Consider the following 12,902-nt stretch of genomic DNA (forward strand, 5'->3'; position numbering starts at 1 on the left):
TTAGGTGAATTGGCCACTCTGAATTCTCCCTCTGTGTACCCGAACAGGCGCCGGAGTGTGGCGACTAGGGGCTTTTCACAGTAACTTCATTGCAGTGTTAATGTAAGCCTACTTGTGACAGTAAAGATTATTATTATGACTAGATTATTACCTAGACTGTAAAAGTTTAAGAAGGTCACCCATCACTTAATGACAACTAGGTAAACTGGCATTGACTTTGATGTCCAGAAATCACACTGAATCCAGAAATTACACTATACAGAGGAAGGAGCATCTGTGAGAACAAAACTGAGAAGCTCCTAGTGAGGAAGGGTAAAGAAGGATACAAGCTTTGCATGGACTCAGTAAGGAGACAGAACAGGCTTTGTGTGGAATGCAGATCTAGAAAACAAGAAATCTCTTTGAAGGAACTAAAAGGGCTTTGTGGGTTTCTTTTCTTGTGGGGTTACTAATCCGCCTGTTATTGCTCACATCCCAGCTGGGGCTGTGCAATCGAAACAATTAGAAACATTTTTTCTTCTGAAACAGAGAGACAACACAGACATTGGCTTTTGCGAGCTTTTTTGTGACATAAAATCCTGACGATGCATCATTGGCCAGAGAAATGCCCGAAACGGGGCTGTAGTTTTGATCTTTCATTAGTTAGTTGGCGTGGAGATATATCCAGATGATCAAAAAATCCTGCCTCTTGAGTTGGGCATCCATACAGCATGGCAATGACACAAGGGGTGTCGGCCTCTAAACATGCTTTCAGGCAGCGTTGTGTCATTCTTAACGACCATTCTGAACCAGTCCTTCCAGCAGGCTTATGAAAATGACCACGTGGCACATAGCTGTGTTGTGCAAGCAGAACAACAGCGTGCAGTGTCTATACAAGGAAACACTGCACTGCGATAGACACACTGACTGAGCATTTGAAACAAATCCTAACTTAGTTATTTAATAAAACCACAATGAATTGTATTCAAAATATGGTGATTTGGAACTGAAAGCACTTTTACACCCACACAGCAATGCCGTTTCAAGCAGTGGCATTTTTGTTTCCCTTTTAAAATAGTTCTGAATAAGCAATTTGTAGATACAAAAGGTTATATGCCTTAAAATAACAAGATAAATGAAACTCCCTGCAACAAAAATTACACTGAATCACGAGCTTTGTATCACAATTACCTAGTTCTCAACTTAAAAATGATGGGCGGAATTCTCCATTGGCCGAAATCGGGAAAGGCGATTGGGCGGAGAATCGGTCCTGACGCCAAAATCTTGGCACCGCCGGGTTCACGCCAAATCACAATTCTCCGGTGCCACAACAGCAGCGTCAATGCGTTTCACTCTGCATGTACAGTAAACGGGGTGGGTAGACGCGCCTCACCCCAATCCCATCGAGCTGGTCACGTGGAAGGTAAGTTTAATTCGAGAAATTTTTATATTTTTTTAAATTTAGAGCACCCAATTCATTTTTCCAAATAAGGGGCAATTTAGCATTGCCAATCCGCCTACCCTGCACATCTTTGGGTTGTGGAGGTGAGACCCACTGAGACACGGGGAGAATGTGCAAACTCCACATGGACAGTGACCTGGTGCCGGTATTGAACCTAGAACATCAGCGCCGTGAGACAGCAGTGCTAACCATTGCGCCACCATGCCATCCCTAGACAGCACTTTAAACTGGGTGTTGGTGTTGGCCCCAATTTGTGGAAACCATCATTTTCCGCCGGCGGTTTTGGATTTCTCCGGAGCTTGAGGGAGGCAGGGTTAGAGCAGTTTTATCGACTGGTTTATTGGTTGTAAGCTCGGCAGTTCTGAGGAGTGGCTGGAGGAGTACAAGCTCCCCAAGAGGTAACCAATTTAGGTACTACCAGATGCGAGACTTTGTGCTCAAGCTTCCTTCCCTAAGGGCAGCACGGTGGCCTAGTGGTTAGCACAACCGCCTCACGGCGCTGAGGTCCCAGGTTCGATCCCGGCTCTGGGTCACTGTCCGTGTGGAGTTTGCACATTCTCCCCGTGCCTGCGTGGGTTTCGCCCCCACAACCCAAAAATGTGCAGAGGAGGTGGATTGGCTATGCTAAATTGGCCCTGTTCGACGAGATTAAAAGGAAATGGGAGGAGGAGTTGGGCCTGGAGTTTGAAGGAGGGGTGTGGAGTGAGGCTTTATCGAGTCAACTCTACCTCCTTGAGCGCTGGGATTAGCCTGATTCAATTTAAGGTAGTGCACAGGGAACGATGGCGGTGCTCTAGGGACAAGAGCAAACCTATTTGGTCCTGCACAAAGCTCGTGAGCTTCTGGGTCGTCTTCTTCAGCATCCTGTTAAGAATTCTTAGGGCGGCATATGGGGTAGTGGTTAGCACTGCTGCCTACGGCACTGAGGAACCAGGTTCGAGTCCCGGCCCTGGGTCACTGTCCGTGTGGAGTTTGCACATTCTCCCTGTGTCTGCGTGGGTTTCGCCCCCACAACCCAAAGATGTGCAGGTTAGGTGGATTAGCTATGCTAAAATGCCCCTTAATTGGAAAACAAATAATTGGGTGCTCTAAAAAAAAATTCAAAAGCATTCTTGTGGTTTGGTGGTTAGTTTTGAAATCTCAGAGTTACCGGAGTTGCAGACAGTGGCAAAGTCACCATGGACCAGATGGGCTGAATGGCCCCTTCTGTGCTGTATCATTTCTATGGTTCTATGGAGGGTGGAAGGACATGTAATGCTCATTTCAACATTGGATTGAAATTTGATCTGCATCAGAGATACCTTGAGATGTTCAATACTTTCCACCATTCTGTTGTATGTCATTCTAAAGATTTATTGACTCGACAGTGGGACAAAAGTCATAAGCACAGGAGTAGGTCATTCACTCCTTGGAGCTTGTCATCTCTCAAATCCACAACCTCTCCGTACCTTTCCCCAGAAATAGGCATCCATCTTGCCCTTGAAAGTTCCAATTCATCTAAGAACCGCAGCATTTTGGATGAGAGAGTTGCAAATATCTGCCACTCTTTGGGCACGATTTTCAGAGGCAGCTCGCCACTGGCGGCGTCAGGACTCCATGCTTCACACCTTCTGCCACCAAGAAACCCACTGGTCACTGTCAGCGGGAACCAGAAGATCCCGATGGCAGAAATGGCCGGAAAATCCCACTCTTTATGCTTAAAAAATTTGCTTCCTGATTACCCACTGGAATTACTTAGTTGTAATTCTACGATTATCCTGCCCTATTCTTTGTTACCCCGTGAAGTAAATATTTTCTCTGTATTTACCCTATTAAATCTTAACAGTTTAAATACCATGATCAGATTCACCACTCAGCCTTCTGTTCTGAAAGCAATACTAGCCCGGTTTTTGCAACAGGTCCTCAAATTTTAAGAATGCACCCTCTTCATAATAATAACCTTTATTATTGTCACAGGTAGGCTTACATTAACACTGCAATGAGGGGCAGCACGGTGGCTCAGTGGGTTAGCCCTGCTGCCAAACGGCGCCGAGGTCCCAGGTTCAATCCTGGCTCTGGGTCACTGTCCGTGTGGAGTTTGCACATTCTCCCTGTGTTTGCGTGGGTTTCGCCCCCACAACCCAAAGATGCGCAGACTAGGTGGATTGACCACGCTAAATTGCCCCTTAATTGGAAAAATGAATTGGGTACTCTAAATTTATTTTAAAAAACACTGCAATGAGGTTACTGTGAAAAGCCCCTAGTCGCCACATTCTGGTGCACGGAGGGAGAATTCCCTAACAGCAGGTCTTTCAAGATGAAACTGGAGCACCCGGAGAGGACGCACAGACTCCGCTCAGACAGTGACCCAAGTGAAGAATTGATCCTGGAACCATGGCGCTGTGAAGCAACAGTGCTAACTAGTGTGCTGCCCATTCATTATATCCTTCCTGAGTGTGGTACCCAAAATTGGAATGCAGTGTGCCAGATGGAGACTGGCAAAACAAGACAGACCGCATTTCCATGGGTATTAACTACAATGGCTAGATGCTGACAATAACAGGTGACAGGCTTCTTCAAGAACCCACCAGTTCTGTTCAAGTGAACCATATCTTCCTCCCCATTATTACCCACCAGAGTCAGCCATTCTTGCCTACTGGGGCAGTCCAGCAACGCGAGAAGGGCCGACACCAAGCCCACCCAAGGTGGCTGCCAGATCCCAAATACAACCAGACAAAAACAAGTCCACAACCAACATCAGAAAACTAAATCAGCCCTCCTGCCCACCCCCTCCTCCCAACCAACATCAAACCCAAACATTTATGTAAACCATAATCAAGTCCCCAAATAACCCCCCCCCAAAATCATATGAACTGCAGAACTAATTAGTTAGCGAGGTATCTCCCGCACAGAGAACCCTCCACAAACTCAAAATCCCAGAACAGCAAACCGGGCCTAAATTGACTTTATTAATTTCAAACGAGAACAACATTAACAGTAAACAACACCCGCCCCACCAACCCCCACAGAACATGTAAAACAAGTACACAATTTTTTTCCCCAATTAAGGGGTAATTTAGCGAGGCCAGTCCACCTCCCTGCACTTCTTTGGGTTATGGGGGCGGGACCCACACAGATGGGGAGAATGTCAAACTCCACACAGAGTGCCACTGGATCGAACCAGCGTCCTCAGCTGAGTGATGCAGCAGTGCTAACCACTATGCCAGTGCCGCCCAGTTACAAACAGCTCCATCTACAACTCTTCATGTATTAAGGAGGAAAGACAGACAACTCTACAGTAGCACAATGGTTAGCACAGTTGCTTCACAGAACCAGGGTCCCAAGTTCGATTCCTGGCTTGGGTCACTGTGTGTGGAGTTTGCACTTTCTCCCCGTCTGCGTGGGTTTCCTCCGAGTGCTCCGGTTTCCTCCCACAGTCCAATGATGTGCAGGTTAGGTGGATTGGCCATGCTAAATTGCCCTTAGTGTCCAAACAAAAGGTTTGGTGGGATAGGGTGGGGGTGTGGGCTTAAATAGGGTGCTCTTTCCAAGGGCTGGTGCAGGCTAGATGGGTCGAATGGCCTTCTTCTGCACTGTAAATTCTATGATTCTAACAACCTTCACCCACCTCCAAAACATCCCTCAACCAACAGAAAATACAATGATTTGGACCCCAGTCCATTTCTTTGGATGAGCGCCTTAGCTTCCTCTGGGGTCTTGAAGTAATGGTCCTTATTTTCCTAAGTCACTCAAAGACGCATGGGGTAAATCACGCCAAACCAAACTTTACTTCAGTACAGTGCTGCCTTGTTAAAAGCTACACATCTCCTGACCAGCTGCGTGCCAAAATCCTGGCATATTCTCACTTAGTGGCCTTCCCATCTGCTAGTCCGATGCTCCTTTGCCCATCCTAAAATTCTCTCCATCTTGGTAGCAGTGGAATGGCACAGAAAAGGCATGAAGTAGCTCCCCAACATGAGGCCTCTGTGCTGTGGGCTCAATCCAGATCGGGGGTGGGAGGTGGGGGGGCTGCCATTGCCCCGCCCCTTGCACCATAAACTTTGTCGGGTTCGAGCCCTCCGTCAACCTAGCCACCCTCAGATTTTGCCTCCTTGACCAAATGTAAAGGCTGTCCAGCTTGGCACTCAATCTCATTGTCGGCCAGCACCATTGCCATTTCCACCTACAGAGAAACCATGTGGTCGCTCTGCCCTGACTTGAGCAGCCCCAACATCCTGCAGCTCCGCACCCAGCTGTTTCACCGCCTTGTCCACCGTAGTCAGTGAGACACAGATCAAGGAGGTCGCTGCCTAGATTGCCTTCTCATGGTCTCCCGAGACCTCTCAGCAGTTTCTGCATTCTACAGCCAAAACATCTACAGTTTGAGGGGCGGGGGGGCCTCGGCAATGTAACTGCCTCTGCAATTTTCTTCAGGTGCACACGAAGCCCCCTTCTTTCGAAGCAGTTTCCCTCTTCTTTTGCTGTCTAGTTCCACACCGATTTCGCATCCCCATACTGTGGGGAACATAAAAACTCTCAAGTTTCCACACCCATATGTTTTGGGCATGTCCGGCATTGGAGGGGTTTTGGAAGGAGGTGGCGGGGACTCTGTCCAAGGTGGTCGGTTCCAGGTTGGAGCCGGGCTGGGGGCTCGCGATCTTTGGGGTACCATCGGAGCTGGGAGTGCAGGAGGCGAGAGAGGCCGGCATCCTGGCCTTTGCATCTCTAGTAGCCCGGCGCAGGATTCTTTTACAGTGGAGGGACACAAAGCCCCCGAGCTCGACATGGCTGGGTTCATTAAACTGGAAAGGGTCAAGTTTGCCCTGAGGGGGTCGGTACAAGGGTTCTTCCGGCGATGGCAACCTTTTCTCGACTTCCTGGCGAAAGATTAGAGGGTGGTCAGTCTCTGCAGCAACCTGGGGGGGGGGGGGGGGGGGGGGGGGGTTCGGGGCTTGTTAAGGGGGTTTGTTTTTGCGACGGTATGCTTGTTATGTTTTTCTCCCTTGTATTGTTGTTCATTATTAATTTATTACTTTGTATCGGGGGGATTTCTTTTTCTGTTTCTGTGTAAATTTACACCTTGTTTACTTTAACCGTGGGGAGAAAATTTGTTGTTGAAAATCTTGAATAAAAATTATTTTTTTTAAAACTCTCAAGTTTAAAAAAAAACGTTGTAAGTGTCATTGCCAGTTGAGCGGAGAGGGCTTGCACCGCGATCCCCGACGGGAGCTCCCATGCGTGTGGCTGCTGTGTTACCTGCCGCAGCAGAAGTCCACTTTGTCTGCCATTTAACCATCGTCGGGGTGGAGTTTTAAAACCAAGCCGAAACTGTAGCGGGTCTTTGGTTTGATTTTTTCAGTAAATTTATTGTAAGAAAAGATCGTACTTCAAAATTACACAAGTTTCAAGACACAAAATATTTTTGTACATAAAATGTAGCTATGTACAGCAGTATTGCACAGTTAAAAATGGTCAATTCCCCTTCAGACATCAGTGCAAGGAAAAATAAAATCAAATTAAAAATGGAGGAAAAGAACCCCACAAAGATGGGGAGGAGGGGAAAGCTGGAGATGGGGTAGCCACGGGTGGTGGTGGGGAGGAGGAGGGGAAAGCTGGAGATGGGGTAGCCACGGGTCGTGGGGAGGGGAGGAAAGCTGGAGATGGGGTAGCCACGGGTAGTGGTGGGGGGGGGGGGGTGTTATTTAACATTCGCTACATATATACTGGGTCCTATACACCGTATGGAAACACTACACAAGTTGAAATTAAATAACTTCAGGCAGAAATTAACAGCTGGGGGGAGGAGTGTAAGAAAAAGAGTTGCAGACAGAATACATTACCGTTCACTTTGGCAATGGATTACAGAGGGAGGGGAGCAAACAAACTGGAAAAACACGCGAGATGCTCTACATCTAATAAATAGTTCAAAATAACTTACACATACACATTTTCTATTTGCCTCAGGGCTGCAGGGGATGAACATCATTTTGTTTTATATATATATTTTTTTTTTTTACAAAGGGCGTTCTAAGAGAACAATTCAGATTGTATTTGATTGTGGGGTTTTTTTTTAGGTGGGGGGGGGGGGGGGAAACGTAAGGCAGCTCTTGATATTTTCTGGCTCAGGTTCCAATAATTGCAGGAATCACTTGTGAAATACAACGCATGGGTTCAGAATCGATCCACCGCTGAGCTGTTCCGACGGATTCACCCGACGGGAGATCCACACCCATTTCCCGGTCTTCCGGTGAACTTCGGCGAAACGCTGGGGACCAGCGGTGGTCCAGCCACTGAGTCGATGTCCATTCCATCGGGTTACCATTTTAATTTCAAAATATACACACACAGGATGGGGGGGGGAGGGGGGGGGGGGAGAAGAGAGAAAAGCTCTGATTTCAGTCCGAAGTAAAAGCAAGGATAGAAACTGCCGAAACCTTCAGCCATCCAGTCTGTTTTTAAATGGCAGAGCTACATATTTGCTGAGTTTCATTTCAGAATAAAACTGGAAGAGGATATATCGATCACACGTTGTTGATCCTTCGCCTGTACAGTACGTTTATCCAGTGCCAAAAAATTCCATTCTGGTTATTCGGTGGTCTGTGATTTCTTGCCTGCAATCACAAGAGTTTAAGATTTTTTAAAAAAAATTTTTTATACAGAATTCTGAAAAAGGTCCACCCCCCTCAAAAAAATATCCAACATGCATTACACAAAACTGGAATCTTGAATATTATATAGTCACTACGCCCATTTGGCATGTCGGTACTTAAATTGCATTTAAGCGAAGACCTTTTACAGCTTAACTTTGGTCCAATGCACTTTAATGGTATTGGGTGTCCTTCAACACTTCAAAAGATGTGCAGGTTAGGTGGATTGGCCATGTTACATTACCAGTTTGTGTCCAAAGGTTTGGGGGATGCATGGCTAGAGTGGGGATTAAGCCTAGTGCTCTTTCGAAGGGTTGGCGCAGGCTCGATGGGCTGAATGACTTCCTTCTGCGCTGTAGGGATTCTGTGAACTTCAAATTTCTCCCAGTACTGTAACAGACCTATAACTGTGAGAACATCCAGCATCTTAGCGTTAGACAGCTCAAATTTTCAAAGAGCAACCTCATTTGCATTAATGGCCCTTCCATACCCTCAGGATAACTTACTTTAGCAATGTAGTTATTGGCGTCATGTTTCCATGGTTGGCAATTTCTGCACAACAAATAGCAAGTGAATGACCAACCAGTTTTTGGTGACATTGATGGAGGGATAAATGCAGGCCAAGGCATTGGGAGAGAACCCTCTGCTCTTCCAAAAAAAACCTATCATGGTACCTTGCAAGCCCATCTCAACAGATGGGCGGAACAGTGCTAGATTGTCAGCTTAAATTGAGTGTCTGAAAGTGGGGTTTGATTCCACAGTCAGAGGCGAGAGTGCTTCCTATAGTCCCAAGCTGGACATAGCAGCCTGCTTGATTGGCACCACTTCCACAAATATTCACTCCCTCCACCAATGACGCACAGTGGCAGCCGTGTGTACCATCTGTAAGATGCACTGCAGGAACTGACTAAGGCTCCTTAGGCAGCACCTTCCAAACCCATGACCTCTACCACCGGGAAAGACAAAGGCAGCAGATGCATGGGGACACCACCACCTGCAGGGTTTCCTCCAAGCCACACCATCCTGGCTTGGAAATATATCGCCGTTGCTTCACTGTCACTGGGTCGGAATCCTGGAACTCCCTCCCTAATAGCACACTGGGTGTACCTACACCACATGGACTACAGCGGTTCAAGAAGGCAGCTCACCACCACTTTCTCAAGGGCAATTAGGGACGGGCAACATCCAGCGCCAGTGAAGCCCAAATCCTGTAAAAATGAATTTTTTTAAAAAAAGTGTACAAATAATATTTAACTGTGGAAACCCATCCTAAAGAACGCTGGATACAAGAGCACGTCTTAAATGTGGAGTGGTGCATCTCCCATGCCATTGGAGATCTCCAGGAGGTCGGGTACAGGGCAGGGTGGCACCCTGGCACTTGGACACTGCCAACCTGGACCCTTGGCAGTGCCGGAGTGCCAGACTGGCACTGCCAGGGGTAAGGGGCCTTGCCTAGTAGAGGGGGCAGGGGTTCCCAGGGGCCTCCCCAAGGTTGGGAGTTGTCACAAAAACGAGAGTTGGGGGAGGTGAAAAGAGAAAGATCAGGGCAACCTTTCAAAATGGAGCCCTGATCGGAAGCTCGCCAGCAGGAAATCCTTCTGTGTGCGGCCTCCGTGTACAGGACGTCCCCGAGGACAAAAAAAAAGGCAAAGTGCCATCGGATAGTGGGGTGTTTCTCAGCGCTGCACCCACTGAGAAACACCCCACTAAAAACCACAGCATTCAGCAGGCTTTAACCGAGTCCAGCTGAATTGCGCCCAGTAATTCAGTTACATTGGAAGACTAGAGATGGTGGGCTTGTTCTCCTTAGAGCAGGGTAGGCTATGAAAAGCTTTAATAAAAGATGTTCAAAATCATGAGTGGTCCACTGGCAGAAGAGTCAGTAACCAGGGGACACAGATTTAAGGCAATTGCCAAAAGAACAAGAGGCGCGATGAGAATTATTTTTATGTACTCCCTGAAAAGGCGGAGGAAATACATTTATAAATAATAATAAAATTCTGAACAGAATTGGACACTTGAAGGAGAAAACATTAAATGGTTATACAGGAGTAAGTGGGGTTAAACGGATATATCTTTCAAAGAGCTGGCAGAGAAACGATGGGCCAAATGGCCACCTTCTGTGCTAGGTCAGCTGTGTTGCATTGTGAGCTCGCAACAAAGTCTCAAGATGACAAGTAAAATGGGTTTATTAAAGCCGATCAGATTGATTACAACCATCAGTCTGCTAGATACTCGGGCTAACAGTCATAATCCGGGATAAATGCTGCTCTTTTACAGTAGACCACAGATTAACTGAGGGGGCAACTGAAAAGCTAACACATCCGAATTCAGTCATAAATCGGTGCCACTGCTTTGCATTGTTTGGAAAGACAAATCCCATTTCCTCATCCAGGCCATTCCAACAACCATTCAAACGTTATGCTGGGCAGGCTCTCATCTTTGATCATCTGTAAACCAGCACACCCAGAACTGTACTGCCTGTATCCACATCCTGCACCAGGTTGTGCATGTCCATTACTCCTACATACCATATACCATCTCCCCCAACAATCTAATTTTAAATTCTCATCCTGGTGTTTAAATTTTACCCAGAGCCTCATTCCTAGACATCTCTGTAACCTCCTTCCATCCGTCCCACCTCGCTCTTTCTGCAAGACCCTCATTAAAACCCACCTCTCCCATACAAAGCTCACGACTAATTTATTGAGCTCGGCATCCATTAGTTGATCATCTCTGAAGCACTCTGGAACATTTTTGAATTTTCAAGGCACACTAAATGAGGGATGCCCCTCGCCCCGCGCGGCATGTTTTTGGCAGAGGAGGCCACTGTCAATGGCCAGCGGCGGGTTCTTCCAGTCGTGCTGCAGGAACGGAGCTTGGGTCCATCAATGCGGCGCGGTAGCACTGTGGATAGCACAATTGCTTCACAGCTCCAGGGTCCCAGGTTCGATTCCCCACTGGGTCGCTGTCTGTACGGAGTCTGCACATCCTCCCCGTGTGCGCGTGGGTTTCCTCCCACAGTCCAAAGATGTGCAGGTTAGGTGGATCGGCCATGATAAATTGCCCTTAGTGTCACAAATTGCCCCTTAGTGTTGGGTGGGTTACTGGGTTATGGGGATAGGGTGGAGGTGTTGACCTCGGGTAGGGTGTTCTTTCCAAGAGCCGGTGCAGACTCGATGGGCTGAGTGGCCTCCTTCTGCACTGTAAATTCTATGATAATGCGGTTGTGGATTCGGGGCTTTCTAGTGGTGTTTTGGAGTTCACTGTCACTGCTAGTAGTTAACAGCGAGTTAAGTCACCCAAATGCCTTTTCTACTACATATGATTCCAATGTTCTCGTCAGTGCTTTGGTGATCAAGTTCCATCTGTTTATCCTTGCAAACTATGATTGGGTGGCCGGAGTTAGGAACTTCTCCCATATAAAACATCTGAACAATTCTGAAAAGCCACTTGTGGTGTGGGGAGGTGGAAGGGGGCGGGGAGAATGTACTGAATTGCAGAATACAATTTGCCCATCAGAGAAAAAAAAACCTGGACAGTCCTGTCAATCTGCGTAATAAAAAAAAGAATTTATCTGGCGTCCCTATATCCACACTGCCCGTTGTACTGACGGGACTGAAGAATCTCCAAAAATACATACAGTATCATTATATATATTTAGCACTTTTTATAATTATACCATACATTTTCACATGATTATATCTTCCAAAGCCAACTCAGCATTCACTGTGGAGGAGGGAAAGGTGGGGAAAAAAGCTCTCTCTCTCTCGGCTCAGGGTACAGATTTGGGAGCGTCGACTGCAACAGCAGCTGGTGTTTGTGGCTCTGATATTGGCTCCGAGTGGGACTGTTCGGCACAAAGGAATTGCGATAACAACTGGGCTTTTCCCCAACAGAAGCCGAGGGGAAATGTACTCTGTATACGTGATTCCTGTGGAAGCAGTTATGTTGCAACCACAATGGCAGATTTTTATCTCTTCGAATAATACTTGAACATTTTTTTTAAAATCTGACATTGTTCTCCAATTATCTTCAAACCATATTCGCAGTACACACACACACACAGTGTTTTGTGTTGTGGCACAGCTGAAAAATATACTTTGAACAGTTTCTCTGAACGGGTTTTTTTCAGTTAGAATCGCAGAGCCATAACAAAATAGGAGGCCATTCAGCCCAGCATGTCTGTGCTAGCACACTGAAACTACCAATTAGCCCCACTCTCAAACTCCTTCCCGATAGCCCTGCACTTTTCCCCCCGTGAAGTCCTTACCCAATTACCTTTTGAAAGTTAATACTGAATTTGTTTCCGACTCGCTTTTAGGTAGCACATTGCGCCTTCCGGACCACAGCAACGGGGTGATCGCTGCACCCCCCCCCCCCCCCCCCCCCGGCTACTTTGCCAACTAAATCAGTGTCCTCCAGTTAACAACCAATGCAAACAGGTTTCCTCATCTACCCCATCAAAATACCAAATGTCCTGTTAACCTTCTGATTAAAAATGGGTTAAAAGGATATGGGGAACAGGTTGGGAGCTGGATTGGAGACCAGGAAGAGATCAGCCATGATCTGATTGAATGGTGGAACAGGCTTGAAGGGCTGAATTGCCTACTTCTGCTCCTATTCCCTATGTTCCTTCTCTGCCCTTCAGGAGAGTAACCCCAGCTTCTCTAGTCTATCCACATAATCAAATTCCCATCCCTGGTGTATCATTCTGGTAGCTCCCCTCTAAACACTCTCAAAAGCACTTGACATCATTTTCGAAAGTACAATGCCCTGGAACCTGGCAGAATAGCCAGCCTTTTTCACCTATTGTGTTTCAGACCATTTTTTTG

The 12,902-nt window shown here is 47.0% G+C and overlaps 1 protein-coding gene and 1 long non-coding RNA gene across 4 annotated transcripts in view; one reads left to right on the plus strand and one right to left on the minus strand.

Annotated features, from left to right (window-relative positions):
- LOC119967071 overlaps positions 1-12,902 on the plus strand; it is a 257,520-nt gene that overhangs the window by 240,899 nt on the left and 3,719 nt on the right. The gene's annotated exons all lie outside the window — the stretch shown is intronic.
- Positions 7,499-12,902, minus strand: part of LOC119967070 (bcl-2-like protein 11) — a 43,618-nt gene continuing 38,214 nt past the window's right edge. For all 3 annotated transcript variants that reach the window (XR_005460908.1, XR_005460909.1, XM_038799117.1), the window contains one exon: positions 7,499-8,031. Coding sequence is in view for 1 of the 3 variants with exons in the window: in XM_038799117.1 (XP_038655045.1) it covers positions 7,942-8,031 (90 nt within the window). In the remaining 2 variants the exon portion in view is untranslated. The remainder of the gene's footprint in view (positions 8,032-12,902) is intronic.

Source organism: Scyliorhinus canicula, chromosome 6 (genome assembly GCF_902713615.1).
Source record: "Scyliorhinus canicula chromosome 6, sScyCan1.1, whole genome shotgun sequence".
Classification (NCBI taxonomy): domain Eukaryota; kingdom Metazoa; phylum Chordata; class Chondrichthyes; order Carcharhiniformes; family Scyliorhinidae; genus Scyliorhinus; species Scyliorhinus canicula.